Here is a 16,454-nt window from a genome sequence, read left to right as displayed (position 1 = left end):
AAAATCTATAAAGAACTGATCAAACTCAACACCCAAAAAACAAATAATGCAGTGAAGAAATGGGCAAAAGACATGAATAGACACTTCTCCAAAGAAGACATCCATGGCTGACAGACACGAAAAGATGCTCCACATCACTCTTCATCAGGGAAATAGAAATCAAAGTCACAATGAGATACCACCTTACACCTGTCAGAATGGCTCACATTAACAACTCAGGCAACAACAGATGTTGGCGAGGATGCGGAGAAAGAGGATCTCTTTTGCATTATTGGTGGCAATGCAAGCTGGTGTAGCCACTCTGGAAAACAGTATGGAGGTTCCTCAAAAAACTAAAAATAGAGCTACCCTACAACCCAGCAATTGCACTACTAGGCATTTATCCACGGGATACAGGTGTGCTGTTTCGAAGGGACACATACACATACCCCCATGTTTATAGCAGCACTATCAACAATAGCCAAAGTATGGAACGAGACCAAATGTCCATCGATGGATGAATGGATAAAGAAGATGTGGTATATATATATACAATGGAGGATTACTTGGCAATCAAAAAGAATGAAATCATGCCATTTGCAACTACGTGGATGGAACTGGAGGGTATTATGCTAAGTGAAATTAGTCAGAGAAAGACAAAAATCATATGACTTCACTCATATGAGGACTTTAAGAGACAAAACAGATGTGCATAAGGGAAGAGAAACAAAAATAATATAAAAACAGGGAGGGGGACAAAATAGAAGACACTCATAAATATGGAGAACAAACTGAGGGTTGCTGGACAGGTTGTGGGGGGGGATGGGCTAAATGGGTAAGGGGCATTAAGGAATCTACTCCTCCTATTCACTATATGCTTACTAATTTGCTTGTAAATTTTAAAAAATAAATAAAATTTTAAAAAAAAGAATGAATGGACTAACCAAGAAGTTAGAGGAAATTAAAAAGTACATGGAAGCCAATGAAAATGATAACACCACAGCCCAAAACCTCTGCGATGCAGCAAAGGTGGTCATAAGAGGGAAGTATATAGCAATCCAGGTCTTTCTAAAGAAGGAAGAAAGTCTCAGATACACAACTTAAAATGCAAATTATTAGGCCCCATTCTATACCTGCAAAATCTGAAACTCTGGGATGGGGCCTAGTAGGTTGTATTTTAATTTGCCTTCATGTGGATTTGAAGCACACTCTAGTTTGACAATCAATGTCTTAGCAGATGAATAGTGATGACTGATGGAAACTACATTGCCCTGTATGATATAAATAAGTTACTTCACCTTTCTGAGCAATGTTTTTCTTTTCTACATTAATAATACTATGTTGCACTATTGTGACACTTAGAAATACTAGCAGGGTTTTTTTTTTTCTTTCCTTGCAAGTTTGCAAAGTTATGGTTATCAAGTGATGAAGGTCTTTTTTTTTAAGTTTATGTATTTATTTTTGAGAGAGAGAGGAGAGTGTGCAGGGGAAGGGCAGAGAAAGGGAGGGAGAGAGAGAATCCCAAGCATGCTTTGTGCTATTAGTGCAGAGCCGGATGTAGGGCTCCATCCCATGAACTGTGACATCATGACCTGAGCTGAAATCAAGAGTCAGAAGCTTAACTGACTGAGCTACCCAGGTGCCCCTAAGCAATGGAAGTTTGGAAGAGGACTCTAAAACCATCAAGAAAATGTTGGATTTTATTCTGTATGTTTTATTTTAAAAGATAGGAAAATATTACAATTATTTAAATTGTCTAGTACATATCAAATAATAGTGACTAATATTAAAAAATTGCCATGAGGGGGGCACCTGGGTGGCTCAGTCAGTTGAGCGTCCGACTTCAGCTCAGGTCATGATCTCACAGTCTGTGGGTTTGAGCCCCATGACAGGCTCTGTGCTGACAGCTCAGAGCCTGGAGCCTGCTTCGGATTCTGTGTCTCCTTCTCTCTCTGCCCCTCCCCTGTTCACGCTCTGTCTCTGTCTCAAGAATAAGTAAACATTAAAAAAAAAATTTTTTTTAATTGCCATTAGGTCCAGTTACCTAAAAAATTTACTTTTGTAAATAGGTGAAGGGGATTAAGAGTACACTTATGATGAGCACTGAATAATTTATAGGCTTGTTAAATCACTATATTGTACACCTGAAACTAATATAACACTGTATGTCAACTATGCTGGAATTAAAATAAAATAAATAAAAATTTAAAAAATAATAAAGTTAAAAGAAAGAATTTACTTCTGTAAAATCGTTCCTTTCTCAATGAAATTTTACCCTACTGTATTAATATGAAACACTATTCAGTCTAGCTAGAAGGGATGCTTTTACATATAGTAATTCTAGTGTAGTGTCGCTCACAGTAGATCCCTAAAATGACCTAGGAAATAATTGTATGTATGTGTATAATTGTATGTAATTGTAATCCTCTACCAAATGATCATTTTCGTGTGACTTACTGTGTATTTTTTAACTGTGAATAATCTAGAAGATACATATTTGTGTTTTTTTGTTTTATCCTTGAATATATTACAAGCTTTTCTATTTGATCAAATTTTAAACAATGTGGATAGAAATACTAGGACAGATGTACATTATTTAAAATATTTTGACATGTACATTCTCAGAGTTTCCAATGGTTAGCCTGTAGTACAAGTATCTTGGTCTTCACAGTTCTGTTCTCAATTCTTATTATTGTTTTCTACTAAAAGTAAAAAAAACATAAAATGAGCCAGTACTTACCTTTTCTATTCTTTTGATTTACACATTTTTTATACCAAAACATCTTTTAAAGCCTATAGAATTAAGAAATCATTCACATTCTATTTTTTTACTTTAAGTAGTATTGGAGGGGGCCGTTTTAGAAAAATAGTCATATGAGATCAAGTATGAGAGAGAAGGTAAAAATTTACACATTAAAAATGTTTCTATTTCCTTAATGCCTTCATTTAAGTAATTTGTCATTCTCTAGTGGCAGGGAAGACACATGTGTTCACCTAACATGCAGAGTATACAAGAGTGGTTTTTAGTTCTCTCTCAGCGCCTCCTGAATGATTTTCTAAATGATTCCTGGTACCTTCCGTTTGATTAATCTGATGCTTGGATTAATGGCTTTCATCTCTCTACTTATTCATAGAGAGACTGTTAGCATGTTTAAAAATATATTTTACTTCAAATTGCAGTAACTATTAAGTTTCCCAAGACTTTATTTCCTACGGTTTTGTTTTTTGTCTTTTTAAGTTCATTTATTTATTTTGAGAGAGTGCAAATGGGAGAGGGGCAGAAAGAAAATCCCAAGCAGCCCCCACCCCTTCACTGCTGTCAGTGCAAAGCCCAATGCAGGGCTCGAACCAGGGAACCATAAGATCATGACCTGAGCTAAAACCAAGAGTTGGATACCTAACTAACTGAGCCACTCAGGAGCCCCTATTTTCTACATTTTTTTCACATTAGTTTTTATTTAGAAAGGACTGAAGTAATTCTGTATAACAGAAGTAATATGAACATTAAGGTCAATCTAAATGAGCCAACTCAGTGCATATTTGGTAATGGTTTCTGTAGCAAGTATAACTATATTTTGTGTGCATAGAAAAATATGGAATAATTAATACCATAATTTATACTCTGGCAGAGGTCCTGAGACTTATGTCTAAATTTGGCTTTTTTTCCATTAGCATACTCTACTCAGTTTCCAAATGCCACAAACGTTTTTTACAGTGACTTTTGTTAGAGACTCTTCCTTTATCAAAATAGGAACATATTCTCAACATTATTATTCATTTGTATTTGCAAAGTAAAGCTGTATTTCCCACCCACTCAAATGGCTAAAATAAAAGGAAATAGTAACAGTTGTTGGTGTGAATGTGGACAAACAGGAACCCTCATATATTGCCTGTGGGAACATAAAATGATGCAGCTACTTGAAAAATGGTTTGGCAGTTTCTTAAAAAGTTAACATATATTTACCATATGGCCCAGCAATTCTACATCTAGGTATCTACCCAAGAGAAATGAAAGCATTTACCTACATAAAGACTTGCATGCAAATGTTCTTAGCAGCTTTATTCATGATAGCCGAAAACTAGAAATAATCTGTGTCCATCAACTGTGAACAGATAGACAAAATGTGGTACATCAATCAATGGAATATTATTCAGCAATAAAAAGAAATGAAGTACCAAGGAACCCTTGTGCACTGTTGGTAGGAATGTAAATTGGCATAGCCACTATGGAAAAATAGTATGGAGGTTCTTCAAAAAATTAAAAATAGAACTACCCTATGGCCCAGCAATTCCACTACCGGGTATTTACCCAAAGAAAACAAAGACACTAATTCAAAAAGATATATACACCCCTGTGTTTATTGTAGCTTTACTTACAATAGCTAAGATATGGAAGCAACCCATCTCTAGATGAATGGATAAAGAAAATGTGGTCTACACACACACACACACACACACACACACACACACACACACACAGAGGCACATGTACTGCAATACTACTCAGCCATAAAAAAAGGATGAGATCTTGCCATTTGTGACAACATGGATAGGCCTAGAAGGTATTATGCTAAGTGAAAGAAGTCAGAGAAAGACAAATACCAAATGATTTAACTTATATGTGGAATCTAAAAACCAAACAAACAAACAAAAATCCAGACCCTGGGTGGGTGTGGGTGGCACAGTCCATCAGGCATCCGACGTCACCTCAAGTCATGATCTCACAGTTCATGGGTTCAAGCCCCAAATTGGGCTCAGTGCTGTCAGCACAGAGCCCACTTCAGATCCTCTGTCCCCCTCTCTTTCTGCCCTGTCCCTGTCTCTCTCAAAAATAAATACATATTTTAAAAATTAAAAAAAAAATAGAAAGAAAGAAACAGATCCATAAATACAGAGAACAAAGTGATGGTTGCCAGAGCAGCGAGGGTGGGGAAATGGGTAAAATGGGTGAAGGGAAGTGGGAGATACAGGCTTCCCGATATGGAATAGATAAGTCATAGTTGTAAAAGATACAGCATAGGAAATATAGTCAATGATATTGTAATAGTGTTGTACAGTGATAGATGGTGAGCATACATTTGTGGTGAACATAGCATAACGTATAGAGTTATTGAATCACTATGTTGTACACCTGAAAGTAATGTAACATTGTGTGTCAACTGCAATAAAAAAAATTTTGTATAAAAGAAATTAAGTACTAATACATGCGACACATGGCTGAACCTCAAAAACACACTAAATGTAAAAAAGGGAGACACAAGATACCACACAGTATATGACTTTATATGAAACATAAAAAAAAAAAACCTTCAAATCTATAGAGACAGATTGGCACATGAAATAGGAGATGAGAACAGAGATTAAACAGCAAACAGGTATGCAGGGTCTAAGTAGGGTGATCAAAATGCTCCAAAATGGTTTATGGTAATGGCTGCACAAGTTGGCAGGTTTACTAAAATATATTTAGTAAAATATACCTTATATTATCAAATGCATTCCTGCAGTGTGTCAAAAGGATGATACACTATGACCAGGAAAGTCTTGTTCCAGAAATATAAGAATGATTGAGTTTCAGGAAATCTGTCAAGATAATTATTACGTCAATAACTTAAAGGTGAAAAAGCCATATGATCGTGTCAATGGATGTATAAAGGGCATTCAGAAAGAATGTAGGAACCATTCTTAGTTTTAAAATGATGACGTAAAATAGGAAGAGATGAAAACAGCCTAAATATAATAAAATTACTAGATGCTGTATTGACTTTCATCCTTAATAGTCATACACTACAACTGTATCAGTTCAAACCAGAAACAGGGGTACTCTGTTTCATCCTAATTATTTACCATTGCTTTGAACATTTTAGCAATTGTAATAATAAAATAAAAATGAAGTAATTGGCATACAGATTAGAAATGTACACTATCCCTGTTTGGTGATGATTATGATAATGATATTATGCCTAATAACTAGAGTGATATACGGGAATGTTGTAAAATAGTAGATTATAAACAAATATACAATAACCAAAGATTTGTCTCTCCTCTAGCAAAATATATGCAAAATGAAAATTTAAAAATCCCTTCCCAGTAGCAATAAAAATCAATTATGTAATATGTATATTAAATATGTATATTTAATAAAAGAAAGGCATAAGACCTATATGAAGAAAGGTATACAACAAATGGTTAGGCTTCCTAAATGGAAAGACTTGATGTCATAAAAATGTAAATTCTTCCAAAATTAATAAATAATTTAATGAAGTTCATAATAGAATTCCAACAGGATCGAGATGGTGAAGGGGAATTAGATAAATATATCTTAAGCTTATATGAAAAATAAAGACTCAAAAACAGTCAAGAAAACTATGAAAATGAACAGTAGTGGTATATTTATTTATTTATTTATTTATTTATTTTTTAATATATTGTTGTTTTAACATTTATTTATTTTTGAGACAGGGAGAGATAGAGCATGAACGGGGGAGGGTCAGAAAGAGAGGGAGACACAGAATCCGAAACAGGCCCCAGGCTCTGAGCTGTCAGCACAGAGCCCGACGCGGGGCTCGAACTCAACCAACCGCAAGATCATGACCTGAGCCAAAGTTGGATGCTTAACCTACTGAGCCACCTAGGCGCCCCAGTAGTGGTATATTTAAATTAAAAAAATCAGAATATGTCATAAAGACACTAAAAAATTATGGTATCAGAATAGTAATAGATCAATGGAAAAGAATAAGATTCAGAAAACAGGTCTCATATATCCTGAGATGTATTTTTGAGAATGTAATGTATAACCAAGTTTCCATTTACTTGGAAGTGGAGGGGATTGTTTAATAAATGGTGCTAGTACCAAATTGGCCATCCACCTGGAAGGAGATTAAAATATTCTTCAACTCATACTCTATATAAAAATTAATTTCACATGGATCAATAGCCCAAGTGAAAGAAATACAGTAATATAGGGGTAGGGAGGTGGATGTAGAAACAAGCGCAAAAAGAAAAGAAACGCATTTTTTAAAAGGCAGGATGAAACCATATCTATACCTTTGCATAAAATTACATAAGTTAAAAAAATGGGATTTAGTGAAGCACAAGGGATTTAAATTCCTTTAGGATAATCACCATTTAGAGTTCTCTTCCACCTAAGAAATTGGTAAGTTGTTTTTGCTGTTGTTCTTTGAGCACTGTATAGGGAGTTCAGGTAAATGCAGTCATTAGTCAACTTTTATTTATAATTATTCTTCTTCAGTTAAAATTATTTCTAATTGAAGAAGTAATGGCACAAAAACAGACACTCAGATCAATGGAACAGAATAGAGAAAGAACCCAGAAATGGACCCACAAATGTGTGGCCAACTAATCTTTGACAAAGCAGGAAAGAATATCCAATAGAATAAAGACAGTCTCTTCAGCAAGTGGTGCTGGGAAAACTGGACAGCGACATGCAGAAAAATGAACCTGGATCACTTTCTTACACCATACACAAAAATAAACTCAAAATGGAAGAAAGACCTCAATGTAAGACAGGAAGCCATCAAAATCCTCGAGGAGAAAGCGGGCAAAAACCTCTTTGACCTTGGCCGCAGCAACTTCTTACTCAACATGTCTCCGGAGGCAAGGGAAACAAAAGCAAAAATGAACTATTGGGATCTCATCAAAATAAAAAGCTTCTGCACAGCAAAGGAAACAATCAGCAAAACTAAAAGGAAGCCAATAGAATGGGAGAAGATAGTTGCAAATAACAATCAGATAAAGGGTTAGTATCCAAAATCTATAAAGAGCTGATCAAACTCAATACCCAAAAAACAAATAATGCAGTGAAGAAATGGGCAAAAGACGTGAGTAGACACTTCTCCAAAGAAGACATCCAAATGGCTGACAGACACATGAAAAAATGCTCCACATCATTCATCATCAGAGAAATACAAATCAAAACCACAATGAGATACCACCTCACACCTATCAGCATGACTAACATTAACAACTCAGGCAACAACAGATGTTGATGAGGATGCCGAGAAAGAGGATCTCTTTTGCATTGCTGGTGGCAATGCAAGCTGATGCAGCCACTCTGTAAAACAGTATGGATGTTCCTCAAAAAATTAAAAATAGAACTACCCTACGACCCAGCAATTGCCCTACTTGGCATTTATCCAAGGGATAGAGGTATGCTCTTTTGAAGGGGCACAGCACCCCAATGTTTATAGCAGTATTACCAACAATAGCCAAAGTATGGAAAGAGCCCAAATGTCCATCAATGGATGAACGGATAAAGAAGACGTGGTATATATATGCAATGGAGTATTACTCGGCAATCAAAAAGAATGAAATCTTGCCATTTGCAACTACGTGGATGGAACTAGAGGGTATTATGCTAAGCAAAATTAGTCCAAGAAAGACAAAAATCATATGACTTCACTCATATGAGGACTTTAAGAGACAAAACAGATGAACATAAGGGAAGCAAAAATAATATAAAAACAGGGAGGTGGACAAAACATAAGAGACTCTTAAATATGGAGAACAAACAGAGGGTTTCTGGAGGGGTTGTGGGAGAGGGGATGGGCTAAATGGGTAAGGGGCATTAAAGAATCTACTCCTGAAATCATTGTTGCACTATATGCTAACTAACTTGGATGTAAATAAAAAAATAAATTAAATAAAAAGAAAAAGTAAAATGATTTATTTTAGAAAATCTAAACAATATAGAAAAGCAGTAAAAAAGTTTATTTAAGAAGCAGCAGTTTCCCCACTACCCAGAGATAAGCACCACTCAGGTTTTAGAGCATACCAGTTATCCAGTCAGTTTATGTTTTTCAATGAAATTTAAAATGTAAATCTTGTAAATATTGCAGATTTTAGTTAAAAATAGATGTCCACACATGGATTTTTTTTCTCAATGAGATAATTCCCATTTGTGAACTATATAGGTTATTCTTTTAATTACTATTTTCTTGGTCACTCGGTGTACATACTCCCTATTCTTTTCTAGTTCCTGGCAGATATGGAAAATAATGCACTTTTCCGGGATGATATAGAATGTCAGAAACTTATTATGGAAGCGATGAAGTACCACTTATTACCAGAGAGACGACCCATGTTACAAAGCCCTCGGACAAAACCTAGAAAGTCAACGGTTGGAACACTATTTGCAGTTGGAGGAATGGATTCAACAAAAGGTATTAAATCATTTTTTATTTGGGGGAAGAGGGGAAAAAAGAACTTTAATTAGTAATACATATGGCCAATGAGCTTTTTTAGAGAAATGGCTGTTTCCAGGACTGGAAAAAGACAAGATAAACCCAGCACATCTTGTAGTGCCAGAAAGTAAAGAAGTGGTCAAAGAATAATGGAGACAGTCAAGGGACAGAAGAGGCCATTTGTAGAGGCTACTACTGTCCAAATCTAGGATAATTTCAGCATCAAAATAGATAATGATGATAAAAGATTATCATTTAGTAAATCAGTAAGGATGCATGAGCCCACTCTTACACAAATAAAGATTGGAGAAGGGAAAAGTTTTCTTTGAATGCCAACTAATAAATATAGAAGGAAAGATAGGACTAGAAAAAGTACCATTTGGCAACCACCTTAATGATAACTAATTCAGTCAGAATCATTCATAGATGCTGCAATCAGTAGGTGAAGGTTTGAGAACAGGATAATTATCCTCCAAGTATCTTCCAACCACTTGCTTAGTAGTTACAAAGGGTGAAATAGTATCTTTACAGTGGAGAAACGTGGCAGACAGCACCTTAACCAAATGATCGATGTCTTATTGCCAGTAACGAGACTAATCAGTAGTATGTTCCTCTTGTGGGAGACAGTAAGAAGAACTCAGCTGTACATCTGTAGTTACGCTTGCCAAAAGTGTATAATCCAAACTCAATCATGAGGAAAGAAACAAACAAATCCAAGTTGAGAGACATTCTACAAAATAACTAATCTGTCTGTAGTTTTCCAAAATCCTAATATCATGAAATGCAGAAAAGATTCAGGAATTATTCCACATCTCAGGAGACTGAAGAGATATGACAACTATTGTAATGCATCATCTTGAATTTCTTTTGCTATAAAGGACATAATTGGAACAAATGATAAGATCCAAATTAAGTCTGTAGATTAGATGACAGCATTGTATAAATGTTAATTTCCAGGTTTTGATCATTGTATTGTGGTTTTGTGATAGGGTTTCTTGTCTTGAGGAAGACGCACTGAAGTATTTAGGGTACAAGGTATCATTTCTACAACTTAAACAGTTCAGGAATAAAAAAATTCTACATACCCGTATATAGTGAGAGCAAATATAAAACCTCAATATTTGGGAAATCTGTACCAAAGGTATCTGGGAATTCTTTGTGTTGTTCTTGTAACAGTTTTTACTAATAGTAACAGTAATAGTAACAAATACCACATATAGTGCCTACCCAATGTCAGGTATTGTGCTAGAAGCTTTCTGTGTATTATCTCTCAGTGTACCTTGATCTCCCTCTGATTTCCTAGTACTAATAACCGCCTGAAATTCCCTGACAACACCTGTCTGACTTCAGACTACCTTTCTGAGCTCAGCTCATTCATTCCACTTCTCCACTCTTTTGTGTTCTAGCCCCACTGGCCTCCCTGTTCACGTAACAAGCCAAACATTATCCCACACTGAGGATATTAGCTGTTCCCTCTCACTGGAATGCTATGTGCTCTGATGTTGGAATGCCTCGCAGAATTTATTCACTTAGATTCCCAGACATCAGTTTACCAAAGAAGACTTCCATGACCAGTCATCACCTGTTCATCACTCTCTAATCTTTGGCCTACCTCTTTCTGTCTTGTTCCTCTACTTATGTTTCTTCATCGCACCTGATCCATTGATTTATCGTCTACCTCTTACCCACAAGTAAGCTCTGGAAAGCAAGAAACTTGGTTTTTTTGTTTTTTGCTTTTTGTTTTTTTCAAGAATATATCCCACAGAGCCTAGATCAGTGCCTTGCCCATAGATAGCATCAGTAAATATTTGCCAGATGAATGAAGGTTGTCCTTTGCCATCTCTTGAATTATTTGTATGACTTAAGCCCTTGATGCATTATTCACAAAGATTTCTTTTCTACCTGATATCTTTAAAGAATATAAAACTATGAGCTCTAATTGAAAGTCTTTTATTGTGATTTAACTTTTAGCCTCATGGTAACAAAGATATAGCTGTAGATATTATCCCACAGAACATAGTAGAGTACTATGTATTTATAGATGCTGAAGTTCTAAATATAGGCTTCATCACTGAATGCTACAGAAATACATAAAGTTAGATAACTGATGAGAGTTATAGTATAAATATTTGGCATTTTTGGAGCACTCTACAGTCCAGGTAATCAATCTGCAAATACTTATTGTTTACTATATGCTTGGAACTAGTGCTCAGCTTTGTAGTCGTTACTGGCACTTCTTCCTCTCCATCTTTCCCTCTCTTTTTCAAGGCTTTAACGGTTATTTCTGTATTGCTTATACCATTGTGTTGCTTTTATGCTCATATTTCCAACTTGTATAAAATATCTGTTTGTTGTCCAACTTTCATCTCAAATTTTGTGTGTTCTGACCCATGTCTCCCAGACTTGAGGACTCGGAACTGTAATTCAGTGTCTTTCAACGGATACCAACTCTGGCTCATTTTAGCAGATAAAGAAGGCTGTTGAGAAATGGGCAGGAACTATATCCACTGCACCTTCTTTATAATGCCTGCCTTAGATTTTAAATCCTAGGTTTAAGCATCTATTTTTACCAGCTTCCCGGGCCCTAAGCCTCCAAGGACAATGAGGATCAATAACTGTCTTTTCAGCCTTATGGTAGATGGGTTTCTGCCTCTCATCAAAGCTCTTTCCTACGGTGGAAAGTTCCCCTTGCATGAGAAGGAACTCAGATACTAAGTACCCAAAGTGAATAATATATCTCTGTCTTTCTTTCTTTCCCATCCCTCCCTCCCTTCCCTCTAAATCGTACCTTCTGACAGTCACCAAATAGTCTTTGAAAGGGGTCTGTTCTTCTAAATTTCCATTGCTACTTTCTAGTACCAGGTAGCCCCCTATCAGCCTATATCTTTTGATCACATTCATTTAACATAGGAATAGCATTCATTGTGCTCATTGTGTTGTTACTATGTGCTAGGCATCATGTTAAGTGCTTCACCTATCATTTTTAATTTCATGTTCATAACAACTGTAAGAGTTGAATGTTGCTATTGCTCTAGGATACCTGGACTTAGAAAAGTTAACTACCTTTCCCCAGAATACACAGCTAATTAGGGATGGAATCAGGATTCAGATCAGGCATTGACGTGGGAGACTATACCCTCTGTTTCATTATTTCTTCTGTTTATATGCCATTACTCTGCTAAAAATTATAATAGTCTTTACTTCTTACCACATAAGACATAAATTCCTCTTTTTAGGTTTGAAGACTTTCTGTAATCTGGCCCTTACTACTTGACCAACTTTATTTCTGAGTCTTTGCTAGACATCAGTTACTCTTACCTTCTATCCTATTCAAGCTATCTTCCCTGGCCTCAACTTATTTTGTACCCGGTGTCTTTATAATGGAGAGCAATTTGCATTAATTGGAGGGCAATCTGATCACTGGGTTCTTGGTCCCTACATATAACTTAGTGTAGAGCCTAACACATAAACTGGTAATGTTTCTAAATAACCACTAAGAAAATGTTAGCATATATTTCTGCTTACTTTTTTAAAGGCTAATCTTTAAGTATAAGTCAAGGAAGTTTGAAGCTTCTACACAGAATTTTGTAATTATTAGGAATTTGTTATTTGGGGATATTTGTTTTTGTTTTTATTTTAAGAATTATGTTTGATGTTAGCAAAGGATATTTTACTTAGCAGTTCATAGGACTATGATACTGCCTAGTGAGCTAGAAATAAAAGAAAGAACTTAAAATGAAAGAAATATTCCCTAACTTCATAAGTGAGGAAAGATGACTAGCATTGCCTTTTTAATGGAATGAAGACATTTTTTAAGATCAAATTCAGAGTGATGAATAAAGTATACTATTACATAAAATAATCTGAGTGTATGAATAAAATCTCATTATAACTAAAAATTATAAAGAAAGATTTTTCAAGCTCAAAAAATATTTTTGAACAGCTACTGCATACAAGAAACTCTGTTGCTGTGAAGAATACAGAGATGATGGGTCACCTGGCTGGCTTGGTCAGTAGCCTGTGGCTCTTGATCTCAGGGTTGTAAGTTTGAGCCCTATGTTGGGTGTAAAAATAAAATCTTTAAAAAAAAAAAAAAGAATACAGAGATGGAAAAAGACTCGTAATCTATCCCAAATAACTTAAGAATTTCATAGGTTAAATTAATAAAATAAAAACTATAATGTATGAGAAGAAATACGTATATTATATATACAGTATTCTAAATAGATTATATATATAATATTATATATATAATATATATAACAAAACTCTTTCTAAATTTTAGGAGTTTCCAGTAGTACTAGTGCTCTGATGAAGTAATTATAACAAATACTTCAGAATAAATATTTGTTACGATTTTAATTCTATAAAGAGCTCTGATTGCATATGATATTCAACACTTAGAATTAAAATAGATTCTAATTGAACTCTTCATAACTGGAAGTTGGATTTTTTTAGAGGGGTGGTGCTTTTAATTTTTTTTCTCATTTCATAAAGCAAACAAAAGTTCCTGGAATCTTCCAGTTCTTAAAAATATATATATATATATATATATATATGTATATATATAGAGAGAGAGAGAGAGAGAGACAGGACCAGGCAGTTATCCCCAGACTTCTCACACTGATAGTTTCCAAAATCCATGATGTTCACTTAGGCTCTTGTCCTTCCAGGTCGCAGGAGAATGTATATCCCTTCCCTCCTCTTAGGAAAGCCAGCCCCACATCTGTGCTCTGACATTGCCCTTTCTTGATTCCTCAGGAACCTCACTGTTAAGTAGGATCCCTTCTCTCCTGTATTTACAGCTTCTTTCCTCACAAGTAGATCCTTCCCATGAGCATTTAAGCAAACTCAAGTTTATCCAGCTTTAAAAACAAAATAAAACCTCTCTCAACTGATCTAATAATTCCTATCTCTCTCCTCCCTTTTATAGCCAAACTTTGTGCTCTGTTTTCTCATTTGTCTAAGTCTCTGTGCCTGTTTCTCTGGAAAGTCAGCTATGTCTCCTGTTCTTGAGAGTAATGGCTTTATAAAGAAGAGATCTTATAGTACCCTGCAGTGTAGTATCTCCTGTTCCCCAGGGCCTGGTACTTCCAGGAGTGTGTCCAGTGTGTGCTGCATGTGCTTTTGTTGCTGTGTCCTGGCCACTTTATCCTTCATACCAATTGTCTGCAGAGACTCTCTTTGCTTGTTATGGGCAGTGTTTGGTCCCTGGCCTGAATGTAGTGCATTTTAACTAGATGTGCTCTGGTTTGCTTGTGAAAAGAGACCTGTCACCACCACCACTGGAATTGAGGCCTCACAAAAGTCCTCAGTCAGCAGATGCAGAGTTGGCAGGAGTTTGGGCTGGTCTTCCGGAGAAAGGGGGCCCCTGTGCTGGGACGAAGGCAAGTGTGACTGGGAAGGGCAGTTCCACTGGAGTTTGGGGGGTGCTGGGCTGGATGTAAGCAAGGTAGGTGGTGAGTGTTGGCACTGTGCTGGTTCCTGCAGGTGGCCCTGTGCTTATGATGAGGGATGGGGAGAGAGAAATGGCACCTGCCAATTTCTTTGTTACTAGAGAGGTCTCTCCATGAATGCTGCCTCCTCGGGACACACTCCGATATAAGCAACTAACCTCTCTACTGTGTCTCCAGGTGCTCTTCAGATCGCTGTTTCTGTGCTGTATGTCAGCTTGCAGATACGCTTTTCTCTAAGAGCAGCCCCAATGTTCTTCAAGGTCTCCAAGAGCCAAGCATGCTGACTTTTAAAACCCCAGGTTCTAAGCCCCACTGGTTGCAAGAACTCATGAAATTCATGCCCTCTCATTTTCCAAGCCCAGTTGCTAAGGGGATTCATTTTCCCCATGCAGTTCCCTGTGTGCTGGTTTGTCTCTCACCCTTCTCTAATACCATGACTCCCTCCTCACTGCATTGACCATGATCCATTTCTCTCCCAAGTCATGTCTCCATACTTCCTACCATCTTTGATGTGGCCTTTTTCCTGCCCTTAGATGTGGAGTTTGTTCTGCCAGTCTTTGTACCGATTTCTCGTGTATTGAGTATCTGATAGTTATCTAGTTGTAGTCATGAGATGAGGCAAGTCTAGGGTTGTCCTATTCTGCTACCATCTTCCTTCAAAACTACCTGCTACAATTTTTTTTTATTTTGGGTTCCATGACACTAAACTTCCCTGCTTTTCCTGCCACTTCTAGCTGTTACAAGTAATCCTTTCTCACTTGACCTTTTAATGTAGAGCCTTGTGTATGCCCTGGAGAATAGTAGGAGATGAGGTCAGAGACATAAGCAGGGGCCTGACCATGCAGGAGCTCAATGAAATATAATAAAAGTATTATTGTCAATGCTAATAAATTATACTTTTATGTGTATAAAATCATAAAGTACTCAAATGTGAAATTCTTTTATGTAACATCTATATATTACTGTGAAGGAGCAACAAGCATTGAAAAGTATGATCTTCGTACAAATATGTGGACTCCTGTAGCAAATATGAATGGGAGGAGGCTGCAGTTTGGTGTTGCAGTGTTAGATGACAAACTGTATGTGGTTGGAGGAAGAGATGGACTGAAGACTTTGAACACTGTAGAATGCTACAACCCCAAAACAAAAACCTGGAGTGTGATGCCTCCTATGTCCACCCACAGACATGGCCTTGGTGAGTATAACCATGCACGTTCATTCATGATATCATCATTAAGCTTCCACAGCATTTTTACATTCTGTACCAGGCAGAAGAAAACCAATGTGGCAGCTGCTGAGTCAGCAGCAATCAGTTGCCAAGCATTCCTTCACATGGTCTTTAACTGGGAAGTAGAATATACATGAATGTAACAGCAACTAGCACAAGTAAAAACATGGATATTTAAGGATTCTAGTGTAACACGTTTTAAAATGTGTGTTCTGTCAATCAGTGTTAATCTAACCTGATTGAAATGTTTATTTAAAAATACTTAGCATTATTATTTTTCATCTATATCCCCTGTTTTTTAAGCAGAAATGAGTAAAAACCCAGAGAAATCTTGAGCTGGCACAGAGAATATAATGATAGAGACTTTTCATTCTTTCATTCAATAAAACACTAAACTGACATTGATTAGCATGTACTATGTACCATCATGCTCTTTGTTCTGTAGATGTACAAAGATGAAGAAGACACTATCTTTACTCTGAAGGAACTGATGGCTCACTCTGAGCTGATAGAAGATAACTTAGGGCCTTATATCAGATGATCTATCTTTTCTGATAGGAGAAAGAATTGATGAAATAAAAAGAATTGTTA

General features: G+C 36.3%; 1 protein-coding gene across 9 annotated transcripts in view; it reads left to right on the top strand.

Annotated features, from left to right (window-relative positions):
- Positions 1–16,454, top strand: part of KLHL5 (kelch like family member 5) — a 95,989-nt gene that overhangs the window by 55,800 nt on the left and 23,735 nt on the right. For all 9 annotated transcript variants that reach the window (XM_019414060.2, XM_019414062.2, XM_019414070.2 and 6 more), the window contains 2 exons: positions 8,972–9,158; positions 15,606–15,830. In XM_019414060.2, the coding sequence (XP_019269605.1) occupies positions 8,972–9,158; positions 15,606–15,830 (412 nt within the window). The remainder of the gene's footprint in view (positions 1–8,971; positions 9,159–15,605; positions 15,831–16,454) is intronic.

Source organism: Panthera pardus, unplaced genomic scaffold (genome assembly GCF_024362965.1).
Source record: "Panthera pardus isolate Hobbes unplaced genomic scaffold, ASM2436296v1 HiC_scaffold_13, whole genome shotgun sequence".
Classification (NCBI taxonomy): domain Eukaryota; kingdom Metazoa; phylum Chordata; class Mammalia; order Carnivora; family Felidae; genus Panthera; species Panthera pardus.
This window is presented reverse-complemented; position numbering and strand designations above follow the sequence as displayed.